Source organism: Theropithecus gelada, chromosome 9 (genome assembly GCF_003255815.1).
Source record: "Theropithecus gelada isolate Dixy chromosome 9, Tgel_1.0, whole genome shotgun sequence".
Taxonomy (NCBI): domain Eukaryota; kingdom Metazoa; phylum Chordata; class Mammalia; order Primates; family Cercopithecidae; genus Theropithecus; species Theropithecus gelada.
The window spans coordinates 64,888,801-64,906,526 of NC_037677.1; the positions used below are offsets into that span (position 1 = coordinate 64,888,801).

Genomic DNA, 17,726 nt, shown 5'->3' on the forward strand with positions numbered 1-17,726 from the left:
GATGGAACTATCTTTCAGGTGAGGAAGTGCTTTGAGAGGTATAACCCTCTTGCTAAGGCATCATTGCTTTCTTCACCTGCTAGTTAGTATGATTTAATTCTAGTTACAAAACTTGTGTTTACTGTAGAATACGTTTAAAGTTGTTTTGTTGATAAGACTTCTAGAGAAACGTCTGGCCAAAAATAACTATTTCCTGGGTTTAGAACAAGAGATCCGAGACAACTTAACCTTTGGTTATATTTCTGCTTTAATATATAGTAACATTTGAAAATACGCAGATATCCAGGAAAAAAAGGTAAAGCAGTATGAGGTATTGAGAGCACAACTGTGCTTTAATTTGGGAGTTATTTGGGGTGTTATGTAACAGCAATCGTACTTGTAGATAAACATGTCCACTAGCTCTGCAAACACATTCAAAGGTAATAGTATATAGTATACTCCACACTGTAAAATATGTCAAATACCCCCACTCTACGAATTCACTGTGCTTCATTATTTTTTTGTTTTGTTTTTATAAGAAAAGGGGCATATCTGTAATTCACAATCCAAGTCAGATGCTTAATTTAGGTACGAAATAATACCTGCCAATTTGCTTCTCAAACCATTTTTTTTTTTTAAAATATATTCTTTAAAGCCATTTTATGGCCATGGGAATCTAATTAATTTCATAATGATGTTGGCTGAATATGATACCAAAAAATGCAGGTATTTTCAAGAACAATAAGATAGATAACAGCATTAAAGCATAATCCTTTAAGAATTCATGAGAAAAAAAGGATGATAAAACTTAAGCTTCTTTTTCAGATGTTTAAAAATGTCTATAAAATCCTTTGTCCCAAGGTTGATCATTTAACCATGGTACACAAAATATGCTAAATACATTGCCTGGTGTCAAGGTGGGAAAATTCTCTTTTATATCATAAAATCCTCTTCTAATCCATGTTGACCCAAGTCCTGGCTGTCTGAGGGCAGATTCCTGTCAAGAGACCTAAGGTTGTCATGGAAAGCATCACTTTCATCTACTGGTTGGTAATCTTGTTCCATTTCAGTTACAAAGCCACTCCCAGATCCTGATCCAGAGCCGGAGCCGGAACCTGATCCAGAATAGTCCTCAGAAAGTGGGAAGATACGATTCAAGTCCTGGATTCTTGTCTTTCTGAAGTATGAAAGAAAAATGGGGAAAAAAAACAGTAGAGTTTGATATGTGGGAAAGATAATTTTAACAGTTTTTTTTTTTAAGATAAGGAGATAAATAGAGCGATCTAGTTGCTTAAATTAAGAGATTTAAAAGCTTCCAAATTATTCAATGCTTTAAAACCAACAAAAAAACAGGTCAAATGTTCCTATGTGTTTGCCTATACTTATTGCACCGATCAACTCCACATCTACCTATTGCAGATAAACAGTGTTAATTTTGTTATCACTAGCATATACATTCTATATTTGAAATTTACTTAAGAAATCATTTTTATTTTTATTTTTTTAATTTTTATTTTTGGAGACAGAGTCTTGCTCTGTTGCCCAGGCTGGAGTGCAGTGGTGCCATCTCAGCTCACTGCAACCTCCGCCTCCCAGGTTCAAGTGATTCTCCTGCCTCAGCCTCCCAAGTAGCTGGGACTACAGTTGTGCACCACCACACTCGGCTAATTTTTGTATTTTTAGTAGAGATGGGGTTTCACCATATTGGCCAGGCTGGTCTTAAACTCCTGACCTTGTGAACCACCCACCTCAGCCTCCCAAAGTCCTGGGATTACAGGCGTGAGCCACTGCACCCGGCCCAATAAATCATTTTTAAAAGAAGGCCTCTTGGCCGGGTGTGGTGGCTCATGTCTGTAATCCAAGCACTTTGGGAGGCCAAGGTAGGTGATCAATTGAGGTCAGGAGCTCGAAACCAGCCTGACTAATATGGTGAAACCCTGTCTGTACTGAAAATACAAAAATTAACCAGGCGTGGTGGCACACGCTTGTAATCCCAGCTACTCAGAAGGCTGTGGTGACAGAATCACTTGAACCAGGGAGGCAGAGGTTGCAGTGAGCCAAGATCGCGCCATTGCACTCCAGCGTGGGCAACAGAGCAAGACCGTCTCAAAAAAAGACCTCTTTCTCTCTAAAGGAAGGACAAACTGCCAGGTGCGGTGGCTCACGCCTGTAATCCTAGCACTTTGGGAGACTAAGGCAGGTGGATCACCTGAGGTCAGGGTTTTGAGACCAGCTTGGCCAACATGGTGAAACCCCGTTTCTACTAACAATACAAAAATTAGCCGGGCATGGTGGTGCATGCCTGTAATCCCAGCTACTTAAGAGGCTGAAGCAGGAGAATCGCTTGAACCTGGGAGGCGGAGGTTGCAGTGAGCCGAGATCGTGCCACTGCACTCCAGTCTGGGCTACGAGAGCAAAACTCCGTACCCTCCACCAAAAAAAAAAAGAAAGGACAAACAACTAACAACTAAGTCAGCCCAGACAGATGACATTTTTTCCTAAATTAAAATTTCCATAAAAGTTCTAATAATTTACAGTGCTTCAACAAAGCTCACTTTTGAGAAATTCTTTGTAAGAAGCTAAGCTTTATATATATATACCAGCATATAAACATTCAATTTCCTATCAAAAAATGACCCTGTCTCCAACTTGCATTCATTCAGCTGAAGAGTGCTGAAAGGTAAGGCTGCCTTCTGGGTTGACTGTGATGATTAGAAATTCAAAGAGCACAAAATGGTCCGAGCAATGACGACAGCCCTCGGTGACAGAACAGGGTAACGAAGGATCAGAGACAAAAGCTGAGTGTCACAGCTTACAAGTCATTTCCTCCATGAAAATAATAAACCACCAGCATATAACCAATTAGAGTTTTAATTCATGTACACATTCAATAAATATTTGTTGAACCTCTGGTCCTTGTTTTGAGGGCCTGGGATAGAACAGAGGCAGACCAATGAAGCTCCTGCTCAAGAAGTTTTTATTTTAGTGGCGAAGACAGACAGTAAGTGAATAAATGAATCAGGAAAATCGTAGGTGGTACAGATAAATGAAATTGACTAATGTAATAGGGAGTGACCAGGTGGCTACTTTAGCCTGGGGTGTCAGAGCTGGAAACACAGATTTGGTAGTTAAACCCTTGGAACCAATGGAGGTCATCGACAGAAAACATGTAGATAGAGAAGGGGGACCAGGCCACAGCCAGGGTCACACCAACATGTTAAATATTGAGCAGAGGAAAAAGCACAACCAGAGAAGTAGGAAGAAACAGGATAAGGCAAGGCATGTAAGCCCCAAGAAAAAAGCATTTCAAGGGAGGGGTCAACAATTTTTTTTTTTTTTCTTGTAAAAGAAAGGGCCTTCTTCTGTTGTGTGGGCTGGAGTGCAGTGGCATGATCATGGCTCACTGCAGCCTCACCCTCCCGAACTCAAGCCGTCCTCCCACCTCAGCTTCCTTTGTAGCTGGGACCACAGGCGTGAGTCACCATGCCCGGCTAATTTTTCTATTTTTTGTAGATAGGGTCTCACTATGTTGCCCAGGCAGGCTCGTCTTGAACTCCTGAGCTCAAGTGATCCTCCTGCCTTGGCCTCCCAAAGTGCTGGGATTACATGCATGGCACAGTCAGCCATTTTTGAAGGCAATTAAGGGTCAAGCAAGCTGAAAATAGAGAAGTAATCAGTGACTTTGTCAACCAGGGTGGAGTGTAGGAACAGAAGTCTAGCTGCAGAGGGGGTGAGGAAAGGAGGGAGCAGGCATGGGTGGCCCTTTCAGGAGATGTTATTGTGAAGAGGTGCAGAGAAGGGCAACTGCTGGAGAGGACGCAGAGTCAAAGGAGAGATGTTGCCTGAACATAGGAGATACTAAAGTACTGAGATACTGATGGGAAGAAGTATACTAAGATACTGATGGGAAGAAGACACTGGGTTCGGAGAGATAACTGCAGAATGGAAGTCCTGGAGAAGATGCATGGGAAAAGGATACTGGCCATAAAAAGAGGTGGCCTTGGAAGCTGCAACAGCCAGGGTCCAATCAGGAAACTTCTCCAGATCTTTAACACAGAAGGAATTCCTCATACAGGTGATGGAGGAGAAGTAAAGCCAAATGGGGGATAGCGAGGTAACCCAGAGATTAGCAATAGCAAGAAAATATTTCCCTCGGCTGGGCGCAGTGGCTCATGCCTGTAATCCCAACACTTGGGGAGACCGAGGCAGGCAGATCAATTGACGTCAGAAGTTCAAGACCAGCCTGGTCAACATGGCAAAATCCCATCTCTACCAAAAATACAAAATTAGCTGGGCATAGTGGCACGCCTGTAATCCCAGCTACTCAGGAGGCTGAGGCAGGTGAATAGCTTGAACCTGGGAGGCAGAGGTGGCAGTGAGCCAAGATCGCACCACTGCATTCCAGCCTGGGTAACAAGAGTGAGACTCTGAAAAAAAGAAAGAAAGAAGGAAAGAAGGAAAAGAAAGAAAAGAAAGAAAGAAAGAAGAAAGAAAGAAAGAGAAAAGAAAAGATAAAGAAAGAAAGAAGAAAAGAAAAGAAATACTGCCCTCTTTGGGCTACAGCTATAGTGGAAGGAGGTTGTCTATTTCCTGAGCCCGGGGACTAGAGGCATCTGGTGGGAGCTGAGGCCATGGGCGAAACACAGTCCTGCCCAAGGTGCCACCCAAGGCAGGGAGTAAGGAGAAGAAACATGCCTCTCTCCCTTCCTCCCAAGCTCTCAATCTCTCTTCCTTGCCTCCCATCGGCCAAAGTCAGCCACAGCCCTGGGAGCCTGAGAAATGCAGACCCCAGGGGTCAGTTCTCCTCCCACCCCACAGCTAGTACAGAGCAGGGCCAGGGGAGGACAGGAGGATCAGAGGGCAAAAGGGCTTGGGATCGGCACAGAAGCAATGTGGGAAGGAAAGCACAGGGTCAGGGTGAGAAGCAAAGTTACTGGCTTTGAGGAAGGAAAATAGAGATTTGAGCAGAGGAGGAACGGTGTGCAAGCGTTCTTTTGGAGAATTTGAGCTATTCTCTTAACATTTTGTTTTATTTTTTAATTTTAGTTTTAATTGTATTTATTCATTTTAAATGTATTTATTTATTTTGAGACAAGGTTTTACTCTGTCACCCTGGCTGGAATGCAGTGCCACACCACGGCTCACTTCAGCCTTGACCTCTCAGGATCAAGCAATCCTCCCACCTCAGCCTCCCGAGTCACTGGGACCACAGGCATGCCTGGCTAGTTTTTGTATTTTTCTGTAGAGACGAGGTTTCTCCATGTTTGGCTAATTTTTGTATTTTTCTGTAGAGACAGGGTTTCTCCATGTTACCCAGGCTGGTCTCAAAGCAATCTGCCTGCAATCTGCCTGCCTTGGCCTCCCAATCTGCCTGCCTCAGCCTCTTAATAGCTGGGATTACAGGCGTGCCACCATGCCCAGCTAATTTTTGTATTTTTAGTAGAAATGGGTTTCCGCCATGTTGGCCAGGCTGGTCTCCAACTCCTGACCTCAAGCAATCTGCCTTGGCCTCCCAAAGTGTTGGGATTACAGGCGTGAGCTATAGTGCCTGGCCACTAATTTTTAAACAGAGATGGGGTCTTGCCGTGTTGCCCAGGCTGGTATCAAATTCTTGGCCTCAAGTGATCCTCCCACCTCAGTCTCCCAAACTGGGGGGATTACAGGCATGAGCCACTGCAGCCTAACATTTTAGATTTAAATGAATTAGTATTGAAACCAATGACTTAAAGCAATGGAGGATGCTGTAATATTACATTCAAACTTAATGCTGAGACCTTAAAGTATGAATGCAGGAGTAGGACTACAAAGTACAAAGTTGCATATTGAAGACTGTAATGATGTAATCACTAACGCAGTGAATACCAGTGATGGAGAAAGTCACCAGCGCTGGGAATGGTGGCTCATGCCTGTAATTCCAGCACTTTGGGATGCTGAGGTGGGAACTGCTTGAGCTTAGGAGTACATGACCAGCCTAGGAAACATACAGAGACCCCCATCTCTACAAAAAAAAATTTTTTTTTTAATTAGCTGGGCATGGTGCTCTGTGCCTGTGGTCCCAGCTACTAGGGAGGCTGAGGCAGGAAGATCACTTGAGGAGTTTGAGGCTGCGGTGAGCTATGATCACACCACTGCACTCCATCCTGGGTGACAGAGAAGACCCTGTCTCAAAAAAAAAAAAGAAAAAAAAAGAGGAAGTCACCAGGATCCCAAAGTGATGTGAAATGTACCTGGTTTGGAGCACGATGAACCACCTGGCTTTGAGGATAATGATTTTCTAGGTTTGAGCCTGGAGATTAAAACTTTTATAATAATCCTTTTCTTACTATATATATTTTGCTGCATCCTATATAGCTTTAGTATTCATTGAATTAATGGTTTCTAATATAATTCAATTTTTGTTACTCATGAATTTATATCAGGTCTTTTTTGCAAGTTTAAAGCAAGTTTTATCTGATCAAGAAGAGATTTGATTTTTGTTTTACAAGTCATGGCCAATTATTCTTCCTTTCCCTAATTTTTTTTTTTTTTTTTTGAGACAGGGTCTCACTGTGTTGCCCAGGCTGGAGTGCAATGGCATAAATAGGGTTCACTGCAGGCTCAACCTAGGCTCAAGAGATTCTCCCACCTCAGCCTCCCGAGTAGCTGGGACCACAAGTGCACATCACCATGCCTGGCTAATTTTTGTATTTTTTGTAGAGATGGGGTCTTGCTGTATTGCCCAGGCTGGTCCCAAACCTCCTGGGCTCAAGGGATCCTCCCACCTCAGCCTCCCAAGGTGCTGGGATTATAGGCATGAGCCTCTGCACCTGGCCATTTTTAAAAATAATTACCATCTAATTGAAGAACATTTTTTAATATAAAAAATGTATTTGAAATAGAGATAGGGTCTCACTATGTTGCCCAGGCTGGTCTCAAACTCCTGGGCTCAAACAATTCTCCTGCCTCGGCCTCCCGAAGTGCTGGGATTACAGGCATGAGCCTCCACCCCTGGCAGAAGAACACTTTAATCACCTCCTCCAAGAAAAAACCTCATACCCATTAGCAGTCACTCCTTATTCCTCCCTTTCCCCAGCCGCTGGAACCCACTAATCTGCTTCCTGCCTCTAGGGATTTGCCTCTATTCTGGACATTTCATCTAAATTGAATCATACAATATGTGGCTTTTTGTGTCTGGCCTTCCTTCACTCTGCATAATGTTTCCAAGGTTTATCTATGTTGTAGCATGTGTCAGTACTTCATTCTTTTTATGACCCAATAATGTTCCTTTGTATGCTTATATCACATTTTGCTTATCCATTCAGTTAATTATTGGATTTTAATATACAGTGTGTTCTGTTTACACAAATAAAACAATGTTCAATCATTTTCAATACCTGTTGATGAAAAGCCCTCAATGCTCCTGTCTACCATCCACAAAAAAACTTTCAAAAACAGGTGAATCATGTATACTCGCACATGTCATATGCCAGTGTATACAGTACAGTTTTACTATGTACTGCAGAGTAAGAGCCAAACTACCAAAGCAAGAGCTTGAATCAAAACACTCTGGACAGCTTGAAGAAAAACACTCCCACATCTGTGCCAAGAGGTTGTGAAATTACAGACACTTTAAAATTAGAGAAAAGGCCAGGCATGGTGGCTCATGCTTCTAATCTCAATACTTTGGGAGGCCGAGGCGAGTGGATCACCTGAGGTCAGGAGTTCGAGACCAGCCTGACCAAGATGATGAAACCCCGTCTCCACTAAAAATACAAAAAATTAGGCTGGGCGCGGTGGCTTACGCCTGTAATCCCAGCATTTTGGGAGGTCAAGGCAGGCAGATCACTAGGTCAGGAGATTGAGACCATCCTGGCTAATAAGGTGAAACCCCATCTCTACTAAAAATACAAAAAAATTAGCTGAGAGTGGTGGCAGGTTCCTGTAGTCCCAGCTACTCTGGAGGCTGAGGCGGGAGAATGGCGTGAACCCAGGAGGTGGAGCTTGCAGTGAGCCAAGAATAAGCCACTGCACTCCAGCCTGGGCGACAGAGTGAGATTCCATCTCAAAAAAAAAAAAAAAAAAAAAAAAATTCAGCTGGGCATGGTGGCGGGCGCCTGAAATCCCAGCTGCTCGGGAGGCTGAAGCAGGAGAATCACTTGAACCTAGGAGGCGGAGGTTGCAGTGAGCTGAGATCGCACCATTGCACTCCAGCCTGGGCAAGAAAAGTGAAACTCTGTCTCAAAAATAAATAAATAGATAAATAAATAAATAAATAAATAAATAAATAAATAAATAGAGAAAAGTCCACTTACGGAAAAAGGTCAGTCCTCAGCCGGGGGATCTTGTTGGATTCACTTGGAAGTAGGTCGAACATTGGTCCTTTTTCTTCAATGCAGTTTGCAGAATTACTGTCTGGATTGCAGCGCACCCATTGGTACCTGGCTGGATAACCTGCCCAACAAGGAACCCACATTGTTACTAAGTATCTACTACACAGCTTCTAATCACTCTGTTCTAAGAAGCTTTTATTTTTGCTTTTTTTCAAGACAGGGTCTCACTCTGCTGCCCAAGCTGGAGTGCAGTACTGTGATCATAGCTCACTGCAACCTTCAACTCCTGGGCTCAAGCCATTCTCCCACCCCAGCCTCCTGAGTAACTGGGACTACAGGCGCACCACCATGCCCAACTAGTTTTGGTTTGTTTTGTTTTTTGTTTTTGTTTTGTTTTGTTTTGTTTTGTTTGGAGAGATGGGGTCTCACTATGTGCCCAGGTTGGTCTCAAATGCCTGGGCTCAAGCAATCCTCCTGCCTTGGCCTCCCAGAGTGCTGAGATTACAGGCATGAGCCACTGCACCCAGCCTGCCCTAAGAAGGTTTTAACTAAATAGATTCTAAATTTGGTAAAAGGCAAAATGTAGACAGATTTTACGCCCATTCATATAACAGCAGCACCTACTACATGCCAGCGTTTTATATAAATTGTCCTTCTTACTACATTCCAAAAAGTAGCAGAGTTTAAAGTTAGAATAGGCCTTGGAATCAGCTGCCTGGAGGGAAGTCCCAGCTCTGCTGACTCGTTATGAAACCTTAACTTCTCTGAACCCTTACTGTAATATGAAGATACTAATAGTGCCATAAATCTATTACAAAAATTAAACGAGAAAATAAACGTAAAGAATTTAACACAGTGCCAGGCACACAGTAAACACTTGATAATATTAACTGTTGTTACTTTTGTACTATTATCTCAATTTTACACAAAAGAAAATTGCAGCCACACAGGCTCTAAGTAAAGAATCCAGGATTCCAACCCACATCTGACCCCAAAGCCCACATCTTTTCATAGAGATGAGTCAAATCAGGTTCAGAAAGGGGAAGGAACACACTGTGTGGTACCCGTGGTATTACAGAATTCTAGTTCTTGTGTTTTAGGGCCATACAGTATCCTTAGGAATGAAAAGTAGATAACAATTTGTCCTGTGTCTTTGCACTCAGATTTCACAAGAACAAGTCTCCTCTATCCACAGAGGCCCAGGCAGCTTGGAATATCTGAGTCTCAGCTTCTTCTCAATTTCATTTCTACGGAAAAGGTTCCAAATCTGATGTTATAAGGTTATATAGGAGATTTATTTATTTATTTATCTTATTTTGTTTTATTTTATTGAGAGAGAGTCTTTCTCTGTTGCCCAGGCTGGAGTGCAGTGGCACAATCTCGGCTCATGGCAGCCTCCGCCTCCCGAGTTCAAGCAATTTTTCTGCTTCACCCTCTGAAGTAACTGGGATTACAGGTGCTCACCACCACGCCCAGCTAATTTTTTGTATTTTTAGTAGAGATAGGGTTTCACCATGTTGCCCAAGTTGGCCTCGAACTCCTGAGCTCAGGCAATCCACCCACCTCAGCCTCTGAAAGTGCAAGGATTACAGGCATGAGCCACTGTGCCTGGCCTATATAGGAGGTTCTTTATTAGCTAATGAAATAAAATCTTCCTTCCTCAATTTAGCAAAGACAAAGGCCTGGTGGCGAGAAATACTTCACCGCCCTTCAAAAAGTTCATCTCCTCCCCACTCCAAGCATACACTTTATTCTAATAAGTGCAACTAATAATTATCTAGCAAGAAGGAACATGTCTAGGATTCTTGAAAGGCAGGAAGGGTGGTTTTAAAGCTCACCACAAAATAATGGAAAACACTCAGATAAATTACAAGGCATCAACTCATAAGAGAATACTAACCAAATGAAGAAAAGTCCTTTTTTTTTTTTTTTTTTTTTTTTTTTTAATGGAGTCTCGCTCTGTTACCCAGGCTCGAGTGCAGTGGTGCAATCTCGGCTCACTGCAACCTCCGCCTCCCAGGTTCAAGCGATTCTCCTGCTTTAGCCTCCTGAGTAGCTGGGATGACAGGTGCCCACAATCACACCCGGCTAACTTTTGTAGTTTTAGTAGGACACGGTTTCATCATGTTGGCCAGGCTGGTCTCGAACTCCTGACCTCAGGTGATCCACCCACCTCGGTCTCCCAAAGTGCTGGGATTACAGGCATGAGCCACCACGCCCTGTCAAAAGTACTTTTTATGGAAAAGATGATGTGGCATTGTAGAAAAATCTATACTTAAAAATGAGTGAGAGGGTGAGAAGCGGGTAGGGCAATACCTTTTTTTTTTTTTTTTTAAATCAAATAAAAGTAAAAATTAGGCTGGGTATGATAGCTCACGCCTGAAGTCCCAGCACTTTGGGAGACTGAGGTGGGAGGATCACTTGAGCCGAGGAGTTCATACCAGGCTCGGGCAACATAGGTAGACTCCCACCTCTGCCAAAAAAAAAAAAAAAAAAAAAAGATTTTAAAAATTAGCTGGATGTGGTAGCATGCACCTGTAGTCCCAGCTGCTTAAGAGGATTGCTTAAGCCTGGGAGGTCACAGTGAGCCAAGATTGCACGACTGCACCCAAGCCTGGGTGACAGAGCAGACTGTCTCACAAGAAAAAATTTACAAAATTAAAAATAAATAAAAATAACTGAGAAAATCAGAATACCACTTTGTGTGAATAAAAGTTTCAATTATATAAACAGACATGGGGGGGAAACGGAAGGAAATACACAAAAATAACTGGTGGCAGAATCTTTGTTTTTTTTTCTCATTTTGTTTTCTAAATTGCTATAATAAACAATATTCCTCTAAAAACATAAACATTAAACACTTTAATATAGAAAACAGTAAATATTCTCCCATTGGATTTTCTTTCTTTTCTTTGTAACTATATATTATTCTATCATAATCTTTCCTGTGATTCCTGAGTATAGCTTACAATGTCTGGTCTGGGAGAGCTGTTTGTCCAAAATGAGTTAGCTCTGCCACTGCCTGGAGGCTGGGGATAAGGCAGGCAAAATTACTTTTCAATGTCTGCCCCTTACTGGCTGTGTGATCTTGGCCAACTTAAACTCCCTGTGCCTCAATTTTCTCATCTGTAGGATGGAGCAGTAATAGAGCTAATAATGAGATATAAATGTTAGGTTCTCAGAGTAGTACCTAGCACGTAGTCAGAGCTCTTCACTGCTAGTTTCTCTCATGAGAAGGAGGACCACAATGGCCTATGATCTCTGATAGTGAACATCTTATAAATTTAAATTCAAATTCCTATTCTACCATTTAGTATCTCTAGGATTCTCAATTTATGGACTTTCTTTCTTTCTTTTTTTTTTCTTTCTTTCTTTTATTTTTTTTTATTTTTTTTTATTTTGAGATAGAGTCTGGCTCTGTTGCCCAGGCTGGAGTGCCTTGGCACATTTCAGCTCACTGCAACTTCCGCCACCTGAGTTCAAGCTATTCTTCTGCCTCAGGCTCCCGAGTAGCTGGGATTACAGGCGCGTGTCACCATGCCCAGCTACTTTTTTGCATTTTTAGTAGAGACGGAGTTAGCCAGGATGGTCTCGATCTCCTAACTTCGTGATCCGCTTGCCTCAGCCTCCCAAAGTGCTGGGATTACAGGCGTGAGCCTCCACGCCTGGCCTAGTTCCCCTCTTTCTTTCCTTTTGATTCTTTCCTGAGGTAGCATTAGTTTGGCATCTAATTGCTACTTATACACGTCTCTTCCTGTAGGCGAAATAAAAATCCAGCATCCTCTCCAGCAGAGGGCGGTGTCTTCACACCTTATGCTGTCTAGACCAGCTCTGTCCAATAGAAACATAAAGCAAACCACATAGAGTTTTCAATGTTCTAGCGGCCATATTTTTAAAAGTAAAAAGTAACAGGTGAAATTAATTGTAATACATTTTGTTTAACCTAAAAATATATTCAAATATTGTCCTTTAACATATCATCAGTATAAAAGTTATTAATGGGATATTTTGCATTCTTTTCTTCTTACTAAGGCTTCCAAATCGTGTATATTTTGCATTTACAGCATGTCCCAATTTGGCCTCGCCACATTTCAAGTGTTCAGTAGCCACAAGTGACTTGTGGCTACCATACTGGACAGAGCAGGCCTAGGCAGTCCTTCTGCAAGCCACTGACACACTGAATATCAAGCTGAGAAAATTGCTTACATAGGAAGCTAAACAGAAAAATAATGCTTAATGAGAAAGTATCCAGGTGAAAGACCAATCTTTTCACCAGCATGACAAATGCAACTGTAGCAAATTAGTAAAAAATATTTCTAGAATACAAAATTCCCCCAGAGTTCAGAATCTCAGCTAATTAAAAATCGTAATGAAGTCTTTCTTCTTGGGGGTGATGAAAATGTTCTAAAAGCAATTATAGTGATGGCTGCATGACTCTGAACATACTAAACAACACTGAATTGAACACTTTTTTTTTTTTTTTTGAGACAGTCTTACTCCATCATCCAGGCTGAAGTGCAGTGATGCGATCTCAGCTAACTGCAACCTCCGCCTCCCAGGTTCAAGTGATTCTCCTGCCTCAGTCTCGCAAGTAGCTGGAATTACAGGTGCACGCCACCACGCCCAGTTAATTTTTGTATTTTTAGTAGAGACAAGTTCTCGCCATGTTGGCCAGACTGGTCTCAAACTCCTGACCTCAAGTGATCCACCTGCCTTGGCCTCCCAAAGTGCTGGAATTACAAGCATCAGCCACCACACCTGGCCTAATCATTGAATCAAACATTTTTAATGGGTGAATTGTACGGTATGTGAACACCATCTCAACAAAGCTATTTTAAAATTTTATAAATAAATCAAAAGTAGAAGGATTCCCACTCCAAAAGTCTATCTAATTCGGGGCCGATGATGTTAAATGTACTTTAAAATAAAGAACAAGTTACACACACTAAATTCTTGACATAGCTATTCAAGGGCGTTGGCAGGATGTGAAAATTTGCAGTTCCAGCCCCTGTGGTTGTGAGAGTATCTTGACTCTATCTTGCTTGAGATAAATGTCTTGTGATTACAGTGGGTATGCTCATGGACAGAAATGTTATCTTCCTAAAAGGCCCACTGATGGGATTTGTTGGTTAATTGTGAGGTGGATTCCAAGGGAAAGAATGGTTTTTATTTGAATCCTATCCCTCACTGCCCACCTCCTCCACCACCCTGAATCCTCATACTTTCTATGAGTAAATGTTACCAAGGCAAACAACTTTCTCCAATAGTCCATACCTTTTTGTATTATGGCACTAACTTTTCCCCCAACACAATCACAATGTACTAAATTTTTTTTTGTTTTTTGAGACGGAGTCTCAGTCTATCGCCCAGGCTGGAGTGCAGAGACATGATCTTGGCTCACTGCAACCTCCATCTCCCAGGTTCAAGTGGTTCTCCTGCCTCAGCCTCTTGAGTAGCTGGGATTACAGGTGCATACCACCATGTCCGGCTAATTTTTGTATTTTTAGTAGAGACGGGGGTTTCACCATGTTGGCCAGGCTGGTCTTTAACTCCTGACCTCAAGTAATCCACCTTCCTCGTTCTCCCAAAGTGCTAAGACTATAGACGTGAGCCATTGCACCGGGCCTAATTTCCTATTCTTAATGGAAACTTACTGCAGGCATGTTAGAGAAACTTAAGCAGCAACTACCATGAAGGGGAAAAGAAGACCATTTGATTCATTCAGAATGGTAGCATTATCTAAGCCGGAGTGACTTCCTCCTGGTCTATCAATTCCACAGGACGGATAAGCTTCCCCAACTCTTGCACGGTTTGACAAGCTATAAAAAGCTCCTAAGTTTACTTTCAATTTCTCCCTCAGTTCAGTGGGAAATATTATAGCAAGGGCTACAGTCAAAGGATTTTTTGTTTGTTTGTTTGTTTGTTTGTTTAAATAAAGAAAACCTCTAATCCATGAGCTGCAGTAGAAAGTTAATTCTGATCTTGAAATTAGACGACCAGTTCAGTTGTTAATCAGTTGTAATGGGTCTTGGGCATGACTCACAAATTTTTTGCAAGAGGTTGATGTATAGAGCAAATGAGATGAGAAATGTCAGATCCAGTTTTCTCCTCTATAATTAATGCTAATTCCTCCTCACAGGGAATGTGTTGATAATTACCAGAGAATGGATGTGAAATCACTTTACAAACAGCAGCACAATGAGTGGATCAATATCGTTCCTGTGAGCTAGGAGACAGTATACAGTGGACACATGGGGGCCTGGCCCCCTTGGCTGCACCTGTTCATGGATATTCCATTTTTTTTTTCTTTATGCGTATATTGGAAAAGAGAGGCAATAAGAGTGTAGGATTCACAGGCCTCATCAAATCCCCTGGAGATAGATTAGTCATCTGTGCTCTCCAGCGTTACCCACACATCCCCAAATTTCCATTTCTTTGTGCTCGGTAGACACAATCTTACGCCACATCTTTACTTGGGTTTGACTAATAGTAAAAATATACCACCATCAAATTCATATGTTGAAGTTCTAACCCACAGAATCCCACAATGTGAAATTGTTCAGAAATAGGGTCACTGCAGATACAGTTAGTTAAGATGAGGCCATTAGGGTGGCCTTGATCCAATGTCTGGTAACCTTCTAAGAAGACCGTATTAAGACACGGATGCATGGAGGAAAGACCATGTGCAGACAAGGGAAAAGGTGCCATCTATAAGCCAAGGAGAGAGTCCTCAGAATGCGACCGACCCTGCCAGCACCTTGATCTTGGACTCCCATTTTCAGAACTGTGAGGAAATAAACTTCTGTTGTTTAAGCTACTCAGTCCGTGGTACTTTGTTATGGCAACCTGACCAAACCATTATAGTAACCTGAAATGGTTTTGAATATGCTCAGTAAAAGCAAGCCAAAAGCCTAGCTGATTTGATCAGCTAAACCAAGGGGCTAGATAAACACTTTTTACAAGACTGGAAGAATGTTGTCGAATAATATCTGGCATTGCGTGGAGGTATGAGGAAATGGTGTCACGACTCTTCACATCACAGCCTTGTGCTGCAGTCACTCACACGTGCAGCCAGTCAGGGACATCTATTTCCCTGCACGCTCAGATGTGGGCACAGGCCCTTGAGCCCGATACCAAGAGCCTTTTTTCGGAAACACCCTAGTTTGTCAGTTTCTTCCTTGTCTCTTTCTATGGTTCCCTTTTCTAACAAAGAGCTAAACCTATGAGGTCATGGTATAAATGCTAGTATTCTATACAATTTCATGATGAATTGTTTTCTTTCTTTCTTTCCCTTTCTTTCTTTCCTTTCTCTCTCTTTCTCTCTTCCTCTCTTTCTTTCTTTCTGACAGAGTCTTGCACTGTCACCCGGGCTGGAGTACAGTGGTGTGATCTCAGCTCACTGCAACCTCTGCCTCCCAGGTTCAAGCAATTGAGCCTCAGCCTCCTAAGTAGCTGGGATGACAGGTGCGTGCCACCACACCAGGCTAATTTTTTTTGTAATTTTAGTAGAGATGGGGTTTCACTATGTTGGCCAGGGTGGTTTCGAACTCCTGACCTCATGATCCGCCTGCCTTGGCCTCCCAAAGTGCTGGGATTACAGGTGTGAGCCACCACGCCCGGTCTTCTTCATTTCTTTCTAATAAATACTGTGCAAGGAAAGTTTTTGTTTTCATTCTAGTTTTCCTTAATGAATCTTAGTGGGAAATTCACGTTTCTGGGAAATTTTGAAAACATAAAGACTTACGTATCTCTGGTTAGGGTATGCTCAGCACCATCTAGCCACTCAAGACTGTACTAAAGTATGGACCTCATTACTCTCGATCTTGTCAGACCACATGGTTATTTGGGAATTATTTCATCAAGCTGAAGATATTCCCCAAAATATCCCAGGGAAGCCTGTTCCCTAAAACTGACAACGTTTTATATTTTTAAAATACATAGATTAATAAAGTTCCAGAAACATTACTTCCTCTTTTTTCAGTATTAGCATAACTAGAAGAAAATTATTTTATAAATTTCTAACATAAAATGAATGTCTCTGCGATCATCTGTAAGATTTCATCTCCACCGGAAGCAAGATCATGACAACCAAAAGTCGCTTTGACGAAACAAATCTAGAAAATGTGTGTCATTGTGACTCAACATTTCCCTTACCATTTGGCCTAACCTAATGTTTTTCGACTATAAGCTCAGCCATCTCTCTATCGAGCCATGATCTCTGTCTTATTTAGACATGATTCCTTATTTACCAAAGAAGAACAAATGGTATTTTTCTTACAAGCCTATCATTTTCATTGTCTCAGTCATTAGAGGTTTTAAGTTGTTTTAGAGTCTGACTAAACAACACTAAATGATAGATAAACGTAGGAAGATATTTCCGAATATGATGTTTCTCTGAGCAACAGTATAAATACCAAATTATTTGGCCTTCTCTTTAAAATCTGAGAGGGTTTACATTAACTATGTCTAACCATAATTGAGTTTTCAGTAAGAACCAAATTTATCTTTAAAAAAAAAAAGAAGAAAAAAAAATACACACAGTCAGATTCACCCCAATTGGAATATAACATCTCCCAGTATTAAAATAACGATGACACCGTCACAGCGCACTAGAACTTGGGGCTGATGTAGACACTGAGGGGTAGGCAGAAACCCCCAAACACTTAAAGGTGCCATCTCCTCCATGCAACACACACAGGAGTCATTTTCTGGATTCCTTGAGCTTTTTAAAATGTATAAACCTCACATTTTCATCCCAAAATAGCACATTTCAATCATTGTAAGAGTTTACAAGAATGCACAGGCCGCCGAGTTTAATTTTTCTTGGTACCAAACTTAACTGAACTTACATTAAAGGGTTCGGCGACCCCAAATCCTTCTTCTTTGCCTCCTTTCCCATAATATTTATTATACATTCTATGCCTTAAAATGAATCTAATGACTTGTATGGACTATGGGGCTTACAGAGAAGATGGCTGGGGAATAAGACTCCTGAGTCTTACCTTGAACTGAGGATTCCAGAACCAGGATGAGGGCAAGAGCCAGGACGAGCTGACTGCATTTGAGTAGCTTCTGCATCATGACCAACTCACTCCAGCTCTCCCGGCTGCACGCCAACTTCTTGATTAGGAAATGTAGCAGGGTGCTCTCTGTCCCTTTTAGAAAAGGTTCCAAAACCTCAAACCCTGCCCAGAACACACGTCACAATTTCCTGAACAAATAGAAAGAGATCCACATCAAAACCCAGAAAGAAAGTGGGGGGGGGGGGGAAACACAGTAAAATAACTATTCATACCCATTATGAAACTGTACTGGACTCCCCCCAGGCCTGCTTTTTCAAAAGTTTTGTTGTTTGCCACTTGCCTGCCAGAAATCTTTTTCCCTACTGAAACAGTAGAATCAGCATTCGGGACAGTTTGTTTTTCCTTTCCTTAGGTA

General features: G+C 42.0%; 1 protein-coding gene across 2 annotated transcripts; it reads right to left on the reverse strand.

Annotated features, from left to right (window-relative positions):
- Positions 1-229: 229 nt before the first annotated feature.
- SRGN (serglycin) lies at positions 230-17,499 on the reverse strand. 2 transcript variants are annotated; one of them, XM_025397840.1, is made up of 3 exons: positions 17,291-17,499; positions 8,271-8,409; positions 230-1,156 (listed from the first exon to the last, which is right to left on the reverse strand). In XM_025397840.1, the coding sequence occupies exons 1-3, from the start codon at positions 17,367-17,369 to the stop codon at positions 913-915; spliced, it is 462 nt and encodes a 153-aa protein (XP_025253625.1). In that variant the 5' UTR covers positions 17,370-17,499; the 3' UTR covers positions 230-912. The 2 variants fall into 2 exon arrangements, with proteins under 2 accessions (XP_025253625.1, XP_025253627.1); XM_025397842.1 differs by lacking the exon at positions 8,271-8,409.
- Between the last annotated feature and the right edge of the window lie 227 nt (positions 17,500-17,726).

What these genes read in the sequence shown, in the direction of transcription:
- SRGN (XM_025397840.1), bottom strand. Translation starts at nt 17,369, where the DNA reads ATGATGCAGAAGCTACTCAAATGCAGTCAGCTCGTCCTGGCTCTTGCC. An exon ending in TCTGGAATCCTCAGTTCAAG is followed by an intron (nt 8,410 to 17,290) that starts GTAAGACTCAGG and finishes CTTGTTGGGCAG; the next exon opens with GTTATCCAGCCAGGTACCAA. An exon ending in CTGAGGACTGACCTTTTTCC is followed by an intron (nt 1,157 to 8,270) that starts GTAAGTGGACTT and finishes TTCATACTTCAG; the next exon opens with AAAGACAAGAATCCAGGACT.